This window comes from Lactuca sativa, chromosome 4 (genome assembly GCF_002870075.4).
Source record: "Lactuca sativa cultivar Salinas chromosome 4, Lsat_Salinas_v11, whole genome shotgun sequence".
NCBI lineage: Eukaryota > Viridiplantae > Streptophyta > Magnoliopsida > Asterales > Asteraceae > Lactuca > Lactuca sativa.
The window spans coordinates 117,574,388-117,589,255 of record NC_056626.2 but is presented as its reverse complement, the minus strand read 5'-3'; the positions used below and the strand labels follow the sequence as shown (position 1 = coordinate 117,589,255).

Genomic DNA, 14,868 nt, shown 5'->3' with positions numbered 1-14,868 from the left:
AATATCATGGTCGGAAATGATATTTAATGGCACACCATGTCTTGAAACAATTTCATCCAAGTATACTTATGCGTATTTCTCCATTGGAGCCGTTTCATGCATGGCAAGAAAATGAGCGCTTTTAGTCAGGCGGTCGACGATGACCCAAATGCTATCATGCTGTCTAGCAGTCTTTGGCAATTTGGTAATAAAATCCATGGACAGTTCTTCCTATTTCCATACAGGAACACTAAGACTTTCTGGGGTTCCATAAGGCTTTTGGTGCTCTGCATTGACTTGTAAGCATACTAAGCATTCCTGTACATATCTTCCAATGTCACTCTTTAATCCAGGCCACCAATAATCAGCTGTTACATCATAGTACATTTTACTTGTACCAGGATGTATTGACAGTTTAGATTTATAGGCTTCATCTAAAATCTTCTGTCTTAATCCAACAATCTTTGGAATCCGTAACCGATTCTTGAATACTTTTAATCCTCGTGGATCATCAAGTATAGCATCATTATAATGTATCATCCCTTCTTTCTTCACATTTTCTGGCTTTAGGTCCTCTTCTTTCCATTTCTCTAGTTCATCTAGAATAGTGAATTTTACTGTAGTATGAGTAATAGCATAACACATACTATTACGATAAACCTTTTTGCTAAGTGCATCGGCAACTACGTTGGCTTTTCCAGGATGATATAGGATTTTGACAGTCATAATCGACTCAATGGCTCGTTGTTGTCTCATATTCAAATTTTGCTGACTGAATATGTACTTGAGACTTTTGTGGGCGATAAATAATTGGCATTATGTACCAAAAATATAATGCCTCCAAAGTTTTAGGGCAAATACCACTATAGCGAGTTTGAGAGCATGAGTGGGATAATTCTTTTCATAATTTTTCAGTTGTCTTGAGGCATAGGCTATCACCTTACCACGTTGCATCAACACACAACCGAGTCCCAATGTTGAAGCATCGCTATATACGGAGAAATCATCATCACCTTCCAGGAGTCATAAGATTGGATCATGAGTCAAAAGATCTTTCAGAGTTGAGAAACCTTTTTCTTGGGCTTCACCCCATTCAAATTTCACTTCCTTCCGTGTAAGACTCGTGAGAGGTACAGGTATACGAGAAAAGTCTTTAATGAATCTCCGGTAATATCCCGCGAAACCCAAGAAACTACGAATTTGGGAAGAATTACGGGGCACTTCCAAATTTTGAATGGCTTCTATTTTTATAGGATCTACGGATACACCGTCACTAGAAATAACATGGCCGAGAAATTGAACTTGGCGAAGCCAAAATTCACATTTCGAGAATTTAGCATGTAGTTTCTCCTTTTGAAGAAGTTCTAATACCGCACGAATATGAATGGCATGATCAGCTTTAGACTTGGAATAGATTAGAATATCGTCAATGAATACGATGACAGATTTATTGAGCATTGGGTGGCATACCCGATTCATCATATCCATGAATACAGCAGGAGCATTTGTTAAACCAAACGGCATAACAAGGAATTCATAATGCCGATATCGAGTACGAAAAGCAGTCTTCGGTACATCCTGCTCGTGAACTTTCAACTGATGATAACCAGATACTAAATCAATCTTCTAGAAATAGCTAACACCCTGAAGTTGATCAAATAAATCATCAATGCGCGGTAGTGGGTACTTGTTCTTGATAGTCACCTTATCCAGCTCACGAAAATCAATGCACATCCGCATCGATCCGTCCTTCTTCTTGACAAACAATACTGGAGTTCCCCAGGGAGAGGTACTCGGTTGAATAAAGCCTTTGTCAAGTAATTTCTGCAGTTGGATCATCATTTCTTTCATCTCTGCTGGCGCGAGATGATAAGGAGTCTTTGCAATCGGAGCAACACCAGGCACAAGGTTAATTCGGAATTCTACTTGCCTGTCTGGAGGAAGTCCAAGCAAGTCATCGGGGAAAATATTAGGATATTCGTTAACAATGGTGATGAGTTATTAACACTCTTTGATCCATTAGATCTTTGTAATAGGTAAATAAAGAACGTAAAAAACAATGAGATAAAGCACAAGTATGGATCTGAATGAGTCGAATGATTAGATTACTCAATCCTCAGCAGAGCACGACTAAGAACTTCCGCTATAGAGGATTCTAGGGTTACAAAACAAGAACAATGAATACGCTTGAAAAACTCTATCAATTCTTATCTAATCGCTACATTCTAGGATGCATGAAAGCATCTATTTATAATAAACCCTAAACAACACTCACGGATGGACAGGCCCATACCGGAGACAAAACTTGGACTAGCTAACGAGCCCAAAGACGCAACACTAAACTGGACCTAACAAATGGGAACATCATTTACCATTTTCTTCTCCTCTTTTGAGACATCAACTGTGTAGGTCAAATAGATAGAACACCTTTTCGACATGAATTTGTGAGATTTGAGGAAATAGATTATTTTTAAGATTCTTTGTTCACCATAAATATAGATAGGATTTCCCTCTTCAATAGGAATGTGTACTAACTTTTCATAGCACAAGAGTTATGTGTGGTTCTTTGATAACCAATCCATACTGAGAATAATATCAAAGTTAGGGAAGGAGATAGGGATTAGGTTAGCAAGAAAATTATAACCTTCAATTTCTATAACACTATCCCTATAGACTTTATCAACAAGTAATGATATACTTTCCATAGTATCTATGTGAAATGGTTGCGCGAGTACATAGCAAGCAATTTGAAAGGAATGAGTAAATTCATAAGATACAAAAAAATCTGAGGCACCAAATCAAATAAGATGTGAGCAGGTCTAGAGCTGACAAGAAATGTACCCGTCACAACATTCGGGTCCTCGCGTGCCTCCTCTGAGGTAATCTAGAATGCACGACCATTAGCTTTTGGCACGTCCTCATTTTTAGTTGGAGTACCCTTTGATTGTTGAACATGGGCTTGACTTCTTGCCGATTGTTGAACAGAAGCTTCACTTCCCGTCATCTAACTAGTAAGAGTAGGGTCTTGTGGCCAGTAATACCACATGCATAGCAAATAACATCCTTTCTTGGGAAAGTTGGCTTTATATGACCCTTTTCTCCACACCCATAACAGACAATGGATTCCTAGTCTATTTTGCATTGGCCCGGATGATTTCTTCTACAAACACGACATGAAGGCGATTGAATAGAAAAAGGTTGTGATCCACTGCGTCGACGAGAGGCATTTTAAGTTTGCACTTGATTACCAGGTTCAGTCCGAACGGATTGAGCTGGTAAAAAAGAAGGAACGGGAACAGTTCTTTCAGTACGTGGATGCTTCGGAATAGTAAAAGTGCCACCATGTATTTCTAAGTTATGCTCGCGTCTTCGAGCATACTCCACGGCTTTATCGAATGACAGAACTTCTCGATTGGCAACAAAATCGTGGATTTCATGTCGTAGTCCCTCCATGAATAACTGAATCTTCTCGTCTTCAGTTGGAATATACTTTGTAGCAAACCTTGCTCTTTGATTAAACAAAGTTTCATACTCATTCACAGTCATTCCTCCCTATTTAAGATCGATGAATTCCTTCTCCAATCTCCTCCTCATATCTAGAGGACAATACTTCTCTAGCAAACGAGTTTTAAACATCTCCCAGGATAAATTCTCCTGGTCATACCCGTTGAGAGCTTCATATGTGTCTTGTCTTCATTATCCACATGAGAAATACGAAACACTTTCTCTGTGTTCTGGATCCAGGTAAGAACAACAATGGGACTAAGAACACCAGAAAACTATGTAGCACCACTACTCTTGAAATCTTTGAACGAGGGATGCTTCACCTCTTCTTTTGAAGATTCTCCAGTGGCTTTCTCTTTTCCTTTATCACCATTCTTTTTGTGTTCTTCGAGAGTCTGTCGAATAACACTAGTAAGTTTACCCAAGAGTCGCTCCTCAGGAGGAGATACTGGAGTATTCACTTCCTCGGGTTGAGGACCTCCACCAACATCAGGGGTATGGCTACTAACCTTTTCAGCCATTGCTCTGCAACATGGAGTAACATTAGGGTTTATTATTACCTAATACTTTTACTTAAATATTTCCTATGGTTTGTATCCATATACTCCTAATGAATCTGTTCATATATTAAACTTCCAATAGTTTAAGTCTAAATACCAATCCGTGGAATTTAGTTCACTTAAACTACTACTCTGATACCATGATTGAAAGACCCTAACTTTCATATTTCTGAAAGACCCAAACATTCATACTTGACAATTGTTACTCCAAAACATGCTACATGCATATTCTTAAAAACAATATTTTACATTGATAAAGTGATTACAAACTACTGGATACAAGCCGACTATTTCAAAGTGTGATATATTACATAACTTCCCAGGATTCTATAGTTTTTATACATAGGGAGTACAAAATACAATAGTTTCAAACTATTCCAAAATCTTCTATCAGTACATAACTATACGGGATGCTTATTTCCTGCAATTTGTTAAACATTGAGAGGGTAAGCGGTGACGCTTAGTGAGTTCAATAATAGATACAATATAACTTTATGTCATATATATACTTCAATACGGCAGGAGCAAAGAGGAACAAGGAACAACAAAGGCATATGTGAATCATGTGACAAACTTTCCATATCAATCATTGATTTGATTCAAAAATATACAATCAATGAGACATAACAATTTCCATACTTGATATACATCAATAAAGCTTTGGCCCAAATGGCACAAATGACATACAACTTCTGATTAACATTTTGGAAGATTTCAGGCTTATAGCCATGTCTAACCTTCTGCCAATACGATAGAATATAAGTCATTCTCTTACGGAGATATGCTCTACATAGCCAAATGCGACATACCAATACCAATGTGAATCTAAGTCCTTTCACTGACCACATGGTCAAAGGTATTTCTTTGCTATTAAAATAGCGAATAAAAAAATAACAAGGGAAAATAACCCGGAATAATAACGCTGAAAAAGGACATAACACTATAACACATAACATACAATTGTTCCTATATATTAAACTCACATTGAAATAACCGAAGGAATAAATGATAATTTGGGTAGCACTTCGGCTCTAAATATGACTTTCTGTGACGAAACCGGGAATTTTGGTTGAAAACCGGCCTTACACGGGTAGAGTTTCGACTTGAAAATATAATTTTCACGGAAACTTTAGGGCGTCGGGACTTGTTTCGGGTTTCGGTTATGATACTAGGGCTTCGGGGGGTTAAAAGTGAGCTAAAAAGGGTTTTAGAGTGAAAGAAAATGAAATTTTCTAAACAAAAATACGACAGCCTCGGTTTCTCTTTATAGGGCAGCGAAGCTGCTGACTAGGCTGGGCGTAAGTCCTCGGTACGCTGGGTGTAGTGCGAGGCAGCTCACTACGCGGGGCGTACATGCGAGGAGTCATCTGATCGGAACCCGGGCCTCGAACGTGTCAAGAGTGCTTGATACGTGTTCATCGGGTCTAGTACACGGGGCGTACCCCCCTTTGGATAAGGCTTTGAATTTTCATTTATTTTTATTCAAAAACTTGTAAAATTCATATCTTTTGAATACGAACTCCGTTTTTGACATTCTTTATATCCACGTGTAAGTGAAATTATGCTCTACAACTTTTGTTTAGACTCCGTTGGCTAATTTTGAATTTATTTTTATTATTATATTTTTAACAGGTCGGGATAGGATAAGACCGTTAAAAATTCATAACTTCTTCATTCGACGTCTATTCTGTTTTTTTACTATTGTACTACTATCGACAAGACCTTCGATTCTCGTTTAGGTTGCATCGGCTAAAAATTACTCGATCTTTATTTCGAGTTTTTAGCTGTCTACTGCTATACCGAAACTTAGAAAAATCATAACTTCCTCATACGAAGTCAAATTTTGACATTCGACATTCTTTTTGTGAAAGTTCTCGGTTTAACGAATACTACGACTTTCATTTAGATCACTAAGGCTAAAAAGTAGCTTATCAAAAACTCACTTTTTACGTCATTCGGCGTCATGACGATTTTATCGCGACTCATCGATTGTTCATAACTTCTTCGTTATAACTCGGATTTCGATGAGGTTTTCGCCTAAATGTTTCTAACGAGATTATCGACAACTTCTAATAATAAAATTTTACTTATTTCAAATTTTATATTTTCGTTAAATTTCACTATTTGCCTTTTGATTGGAATTTAATAAGACCTCCAATACTTTCTGAATGATTCTAAGCATAGTTTTACTTTATTTCTAGTAAAAACCATCTGTTAGAACTCAAGATTCAAATTCACATAACATTTCGTAATATTATTCACTTTTATAATTTACAATACAGGATAACTAAATGTGTATGTTACACAACGTCAGGGAGAGAGCAGTTGGTGTTGAAGAAAATATGTTGAGCTAACATCAAGTAGCTCAACTAAGAAGATGTTGCACCGAAGGAATGACACATTGATCTTTTCCATAAGAACGAATCAGTTATGATCAATGTTGAGATGAAGATAAATGATCCTGAGATATAAAATGTGAGAGAGAAGAAAAAACATTAGCAATGTTAGTAGCAAAATATACAATGTATACTTTTTTGGTAAAATAAAAGTTAAAAAGAATATTTGAAGCGAAAGAGTAATAGTAAGCTAAGACATTAGTTGCTTATATTCAAATATTTTAGAGTAGCAAAGCATAATGTAAAGTCATAAAATAGCATTGTCTAAACAAATGAAATTAAAGCATATAATTGTTGTTGTCCCTGAGTGTAGTGAGCATAATTTTGTTTTTAAAGTAAAAAAAACTTTCCTTCATTGCAATGAAAGAGAACATTGTAAATAGCATCATAAAGTGGACCGATGGAGATAGGATTGCCTTTTAGATCCTTGACATATAACACATTTTTCAGCTTGAACACCCTGCACTCAAATGTTCCATTGCCCATTACAACTCCTTCACTATTCTAACCAAAAACCACCATCATATCACCTTTCTCCATAAAATCTATTAAAAGGGATTTTACACCAGTCATGTATCTAGAGGATCTATGGTCAATGAACCAAGTATATTCTTGATTCTGACTTGACTCTTGGACAACTTAAGATATATCAGCGTCACACATGTTGAGATCACCATCAGAGGAATCATTCATAAGAGTCATAAGACCATTAACATTTATTCAATCATCTTCAAATGTTTCCTTATCTTCACGATCCTCTTGTATTGTAATGAAGGCTTTTAGCAGAGAGATAATCTTTTTCTTCATACGAGCCAACAACTTCTTATACAAGACTTCATAAATCTCTGGGCTTTGACCTTCTTTCTTCTCTTTACAATCCCTGGAAAAATGGTTAGGACTTCCACAATTACATGAGTTTCTTTTCTCTGAGGTAGATCTTGTCGCTAAACTTTCTTCCTTAATTCAATCTCTTTAGACTCCATTTGATATGATTTCTTTGTAAAATTTGATGATAAGTGCAATGCTGACAATAAGTTCATTAGAAATTTCTTCACTACTTGTTTCACCTTGATCAGTATCATCTGAGTCGCTGATGAGATTCATATTCTCCATCATCTCTTTAGTTGGTTCACAACTGCGAACTAAATGATGCACATGGTAGGGAAGAGAGTTTTATGGCTACCCTAGCTTTCTCATCCAGACTAATCAGTTTCTTTTCATCATCGTCATAACAATTCTATGGATTTTGCTTCAAAGCACCAATGTTGTTAACCATAGGTTAATACATAGGAACGTGAGGACCCTCCTCGACAATCTTAAGCATCTCATAGTCTATGATTTAAAGAATAACCATAGCCTTAGTTTTCCACATGGTAAAGTTGTGGTCATCTAAATGGGGAATATTTTTGAGACAAAAGCATTTGAGATTATAGGAGGTCGACATTATAACTTGAGTGTATCAAAAACCAGCTCTGATACCAATTGAAGGTTTGTATCAACCAGATACACTTAAAGTATATTTAACGAAAAAAATAACTAAAATGAATAAAGAACAAAAAAAGTAAAGAACATAGATTAATCACAAAGATGTATTTCACCCAGAAAGGGGTTATTCTCACCAAGAGAATAAATGTCACAAAGACTGTCACCAAGACGTTAACATTAGGGTTTCATCGTAATGTTGAATATATAATAAACTATAATATCATATTCCTTCAATCAAGGGATTGTATCTAATCTTTAATATGAATTGTCCCTTTTCACCAAGCTATCGGATTTGTTATCTATTCTATACATAAAAGTATAATTGTTTAATAAGAACCGTTGCCTTTCAGCAAGCTATCAGATTTGCTCTCTATTCTTGAGGCATTGGCGCTAACGTTGATGTTGGCACTGACGTTGGCGATCAACGTACTCATCAAATCATAAGGTGTGACCTTTTATATATATATATATATATATATATATATATATATATATATATATATATATATATATATATATATATATATATATATATATATATATGAAAAGAAAGCAAATAATAAAAGCACATTTTATACATACAAACTACAAACAATAATCAATATATGAAAACTAAGCAATACAAACACAGAAAGTAGACAACATAAAAAAATACTAACATAACAAACTAACAATTGATATTAAAAAAAAGTCAAAATTGCAAAAATGGTCCCCGTTGTATGTATTTTTTTGGGGTTTTAGTCCAAACCTTGACTTTTTTGGATTCATGGTCCTTTTGAGCTAGTTTCATTGCGTTTTTAGTCCCTATGAATAGTGAAATTACTGTAATACCCTTAAGGTATTTATTTTCCATTTTTCTTTCATTTCTTTTTAAATCTAGGGTTTAGGTCATTTTTGGTCACCTAACTTTTGGTTTTGTGCTCATTTGGTCACTTAACTATTTTTAAGTTTTAAAAGGTCATTAAACTTTTGACTTTGTGATCATTTAGTCACTTAAATTTTGGTTTGGTCGCATTTAGTCACCTAAGTTTCAGATTTGTGCTCATTTAGTCACCCAACTTTTAAAATTGTGCTCATTTAGTCACTAAACTTTTAAATTTTTTTAAAAGTTTAGTGACTAAATGAGCACAATTTTAAAACTTTGGTGACTAAATATGACCAGAACAAAAGTTAAGTGACTAAATGAGCACAAAGCCAAAAGTTTGATGACCTTTAAAAACTTAAAAATAATTAAGTGACCAAATGAGCATAAAACCAAAAGTTAAGTGACCAAAAATGACCTAAAACCTTAAATCTAATACTAATTTATTTATTTTAATAATTAAAAAAATAACAAGGTTCCCACATTCTCTCTCTCTCTCTCTCTCTCTCTCTCTCTCTCCCCCTGAAGAATTTCATCTTCTTCGTATTCTTCATACATCCCCAAATACACACCATAACTCTTCTTCTTCTAGAATCAGTAATTATACACTCAAGAGGTTGTTTAGGTATAAATATTATAACATCAGGTAGCGGTGATTTTCGGGGGTAGTGTTCTTTATGTTTTTGAAGGTGAAACAGGTTAATTAGGTTCATATTGATAGAGACGATGATGGGTTGTTTGAAGTGTTCTTGTTATGATATCGATTTGAGGGGAAACGCTTTTTAGATTCTTCATACTTCGTCATTAATCCTTCTTGGGAATTTTTGGGGTTTTACAAAACTAGAAGTAGGTTAGATTTTTCTTCCCTCTGCTACCGCAACAAGTCATTAAAGGGGAGCGAGAAATACAAATGCATATTTGATAGTTTCATGTTCATCAAAACTCCATTCAGATCTTCATCTTGTTCATCAAAACCCAAATACATCGCCCTCACCCTCCCATGTTCGGTCACCCTTCTCTTTAATTTGTTGTAAAAGATTAAATGATGATTAAGATTCACAGAAGAATCAAATATATATCCCAAATTTATAATAGCTTCAAGTCCTACAATTAAACCCAAAATCAATTTCAAATTAAACCAAAAATCGATTTCATGGTTTCTTAGCTAAGCTTTCTGATGTAGAGGCTTCTAATCTTAAATATGCTTTTGGGCTTCTCTCGGTTATTCCTAAACAAGCTTGTCATCTTCATAGCAAAACCAAATCAAACGAAACCCAGATCAAACAAAACCAAAACATGAAACACAAATCATTGAAACCAGACCTATAACAAAAACTGTAGAAACAAAAATCAGAGAACCCAAAACCTGTAATCAGGTGATGAGTTTAAATCGACGCATTATATTTTACTGTTGATGAACTAAAGGAGGCAATGAGTTTATCAAAAGGGAATGGACGATAGTAGACTTTCATCTATGTGTGTATGAATCTGAATGTGTCTGTGAATCAGAAATCTCTCATTCTTCCTCCAGTTAATATGCCCCTCCCTCTTTCTTAGTTTTTATTTAATGGCTTCAATAGATTTGATTTCCTGCATCTTTTTTTTCTAGATTGTGATGAATCTATGTTTTATCGGGTTAGCTTGAGAGAGAGAGAGAGAGAGAGAGAGAAAGAGAGAGATGTGCGCCCAAAATATTTATTTATTTTCTTTTTCATTTAAATTAAATAAAGAAAATATAAAAAAAATATATCAGAAGGGCATTATAGTCAATTCAATTTTATGAGTGACCAAATTTACATACAAATATGGCCAAAAGGACCACGAATCCAAAAAATTGGGGTTTTGACTAAAACCCCAAAAAAATGCATACCACAGGGAATATTTTTGCAATTTTGTCTAAAAACAAGGAGATAAACATGCAAATTTGATAATATTATGTTTACATAAAAAAAATCGATATGAAAAAGTGACAATATTAAGTAAACTAAAAATTTCAAAAACGATAAACAATACATTGAACTTCTAATACTTCCATTTACAAAAAAAAAAAAAAAAAATAAAAAAATAAAAAAAAAAAAGAGCCGATTACAAGAAAGAAAGTACAAATAGTTCAATTAACAAAACAACGATATCAAAATGTGAGACTATCACATAATCTAACAATTACAACAACGAAAATCAATAAATGACACTTAAAATACTTCAATTAACAAAAAATTGAACCAAAAAACATAGAGAAAGAGGAATACAAAAAATATAGCAAAAAAGAAAAAAAAAAAAAAAAAAAACTAGGGTTTTGTTAGAATTAAAAAAATGAAAAAACTAAATCAATGAAAAATAATCAATGAATCTGAACAACAATATGGCAAAAACTAACAATAAGGACTTTGACTATACATAAAGAAATAACACACGAACTTAATAACATAAAAACTTAAAAACAAAACTGTACCTGCTTCCATAAGATCAACCCGAGAACTGTAAAGATTAAACACGATAATTGAAAGAGCATTATGACTTCGAACGACGGGATTATACGATCGATGCTTGAGAATTTGATACAGTGAAAGAGCGAAGAAGAATTAAGAAAATGGGGGGGGGGGGGGGGGGGAATGAAATAAGACAGTAACGATGGCTTCCTTTTTGCAAATGACGATTGAACCCTCAAAACAATTATCCATCGATGGAAAATAGCAAAAAGTACGATATAATTTCAAAAATGTCACCGCTATTTTTATTAAAAATACAGTTAAATAAAAAAATCATATTTGTTCAATTGTTTAGATGGATGGTCATGAGTAGTCGTCACAGTCCTCACCGAAAAATAAGACCTCACCCAATCCAATCTCTCTCTCTCTCTCTCTCTCTCTCTCTGTATATATATATATATATATATATATATATATATATATATATATATATATATATATATATATATATATATATATATGATTAGGTTAATGTGAGACGGCCTAATTTTGTGAGATCGTGAGACGTATTTTTTTATTTTTTTTAGTTAATTCAAGTTCCGAAAATAATATTTTAAAAAAGAGTTTTTGGATTTTTCTATTTATTTTTCATTTTAAAATTATTTTTTAGAATATGTACAGTGTAATATTCTATTAGAATATTTCACATATTTTTCAAAAAAAAAATAGAATTTTTTTTAATTTTTTTTTAGTTAATTCAAGTCCGAAAATAATATTAATTTTTTTTACATTTTTCCATTTATTTTGCATTTTAAAATTATTTTTTAGAATATATCAGTGTAATATTCTATTAGAATATTTCACGTATTTTTCAAAAAAAAAAACAAGATTTTTTTTATTTTTTTTTAATTTTTTATATTTTTTTTAGTTAATTCAAGTTCCAAAAATAATATTTAAAAAAGAATTTTTGAATTTTTCCATTTATTTTGCATTTTAAAATTACTTTTATATTTGGTCTCACGGTCTCATAAAATTAGAATGGTCTCAAATAAACCTGAATATATATATATATATATATATATATATATATATATATATATATATATATATATATATATATATATATATATATATATATATATATATATATATATATGAGAAAAGTGAATATACCCTTAAGGGTATATAAGCTTAGGTACCCAAACTCACAATACTACATCGTTTGTATCATATATAGACATTGTAATTGTCCAATGTTCTTATAATTCAACTTCTAATTTGAATTACTTCAAAGATTTTTATAAATTTCATATTTATCTTCCTCTTACATAATTGTCATTTTCAATAATAATATATATAGCCTAGTAAGTGTTCGACAAAAAGGTGTGATGTAAGAGGAAGATAATAGTGAAAATTTAAAAATATTGAATATAAATCAAGTTAAGGATTGAAGTTTAATAATATTATAATGAATATATCAAACAAAACGACGTATTATTATGAGTTTGGGTACCTAAGCTTATATACCCTTAAGGGTATATTCACTTTTTCATATATATATATATATATATATATATATATATATATATATATATATATATATATATATATATATATATATATATATATATATATATATATATATGTGTGTATGTGTGTGTGTGAAAGACTTCCAAGTCAAGATCTTGACTAATGTGAATATGATGGAGGCAACGCGGCTTTCTTTGTTTTCAATCACTTCATATCGCAAACCTTTAAAGCAAAAAGGAGAAAAAATATATTTTCTGTTAATCTTAATTTGATCAGTAAAATTGAAACGCTTTAATGAAAAGATTTAAAATTTGTGAGGATAACTATTTATGAAAATATATTTACGAAATTTGCAAATTAATTTTATACTTTTGTAACTCAGTTTCGGATAACATAATTAGATTAAGACAAAACTATTTGTGGTTTATTTGATTTAAACATTTGAGTATTGATATGATTTTTTATATGAAAAAATAAATATCTTTTAGATTTTGTTCCTAATTATCTTTCTATTTATATAAAATGATGATATGTAAACTCCATTAACTTTTTTTATTAATATCTTTCTTTGATTTTATCTGGTGAGTAGAAAGATTAATACAAAGAAAAAATAAAAAAATATTTCATTTCTTTAATATTAATGGACCATTCTTTTGACAAGCAAAAGACTTAATCTATAAAACAATTTGTGGACTCAAAATTTGTTGAGAACCGGAAGATAATTCTTAGACTTCGATTATTAAATATAAGTGGTTATAATTAGTTTAAATTTTCTTTTTTATTTAAAAAAACGGTGACATTTTTGATATTAGATGAAAGTTTCTTTTTTTTAGAAGGGTAAATATCTTAGCCGTAAATTGGTTAGTGTAAAATCAAAAAATCTTTTACGAATCAAGGTTATCGTTATTCTTTTTCGTTACTGCTGCTCTATTTTAAAGCGGAAACCATCATCAATTGTTTTGCCATTAAATCTCACCAATCTGCCTTTTTCGTTTTTTTCTTTGTTCTTTATATTCTTTCAGGAACATTTGCTTAATGCCACGAAGTAAACCTTTGTTAAGTGTTTCTTTCGAACGACATAACTAATCTATTAATAAAACACTCAAAATCTCACTTATGCCCTAGACGTGAGATGATCCGTCGACCATAATAAGTGAAATCAACAGTGGCGGACGCAGACTGTTTTAGTAGGGGTGTCCCTCGTACTTCAAGCGGGTGCACGTAATAGAAAAAACAAAAAAAAAAAAAAAAAAAAAAAAAAAAAAAAAAAATTACACTGCGTGCCGGAAATTGAGCAGTAGCCCGGGACCCCAAATGCCCTACATAGGTCCGTCACTGGAAATCAACATCCCATAGAGATGTGTTATTAGCCATTTTGGTACCCCACTTTAGTATTTATTGTTAATTATTTGCTTTATACCTTATTATTTTTAGATATACAAGCAAGAAGCCTTAATAATAATTATTTATTTTTCCTATATCTTCGTATTTTAGGTTTTGTTGGTAATCAATGTTTAATGTTTATTATTGATTATTTATTTTATCACTTTTGATTTATGCTCAGGTATGTATAATTTATTAATCCAGTAGATATTATAATGTTACCTTGTTCAAATTTGAGTTGAATACTAAGATCAATTCTTCTGATATTTTAAGTTTAGAAAAGATTTATGGATAAAAAAAATTAGATAAAAGCATCAAAATGAAACTTAATATGTTGATGTTTACAAGGTGTTCGATTCGATCTAATGTATCAACGAAACGACATCTTAGAAAATTTAAAATCTTTAATACTTTTATTCATCTGTTTATAAATGTGATAAGTAGTTATGTATTTGCTTAGAACAATGATCATTTGTTTTTTTATCTTGAAATTAACTTGTTAAAGTGATAGATACATTCAAATCTGAATATTCCTAACAATATTGTTGTTAAAATCAAAATAGAATTCGTGTTGTAACTTTATGTATGATACAAATATATGATTTCGGATTTAATGAGTGATTGATACAATTAGTAACTACAAAGTCATTATGTTATAATTCTAGCTTTAAATAACTTGTGACACTCATTCTAATGTGTATGTGTATAGAAGAAATAATACTTATGTGCTTTAGTTGTTT

At 32.1% G+C, this 14,868-nt stretch overlaps 1 protein-coding gene across 1 annotated transcript in view; it reads right to left on the bottom strand.

Annotated features, from left to right (window-relative positions):
- The window catches only part of LOC111899711 (uncharacterized), a 45,162-nt gene extending 41,730 nt beyond the window's left edge, over positions 1 to 3,432 (bottom strand). The window contains exon 1 of the mRNA XM_023895565.1: positions 3,228 to 3,432. Within this exon, the coding sequence (XP_023751333.1) occupies positions 3,228 to 3,432 (205 nt within the window). The remainder of the gene's footprint in view (positions 1 to 3,227) is intronic.
- Between the last annotated feature and the right edge of the window lie 11,436 nt (positions 3,433 to 14,868).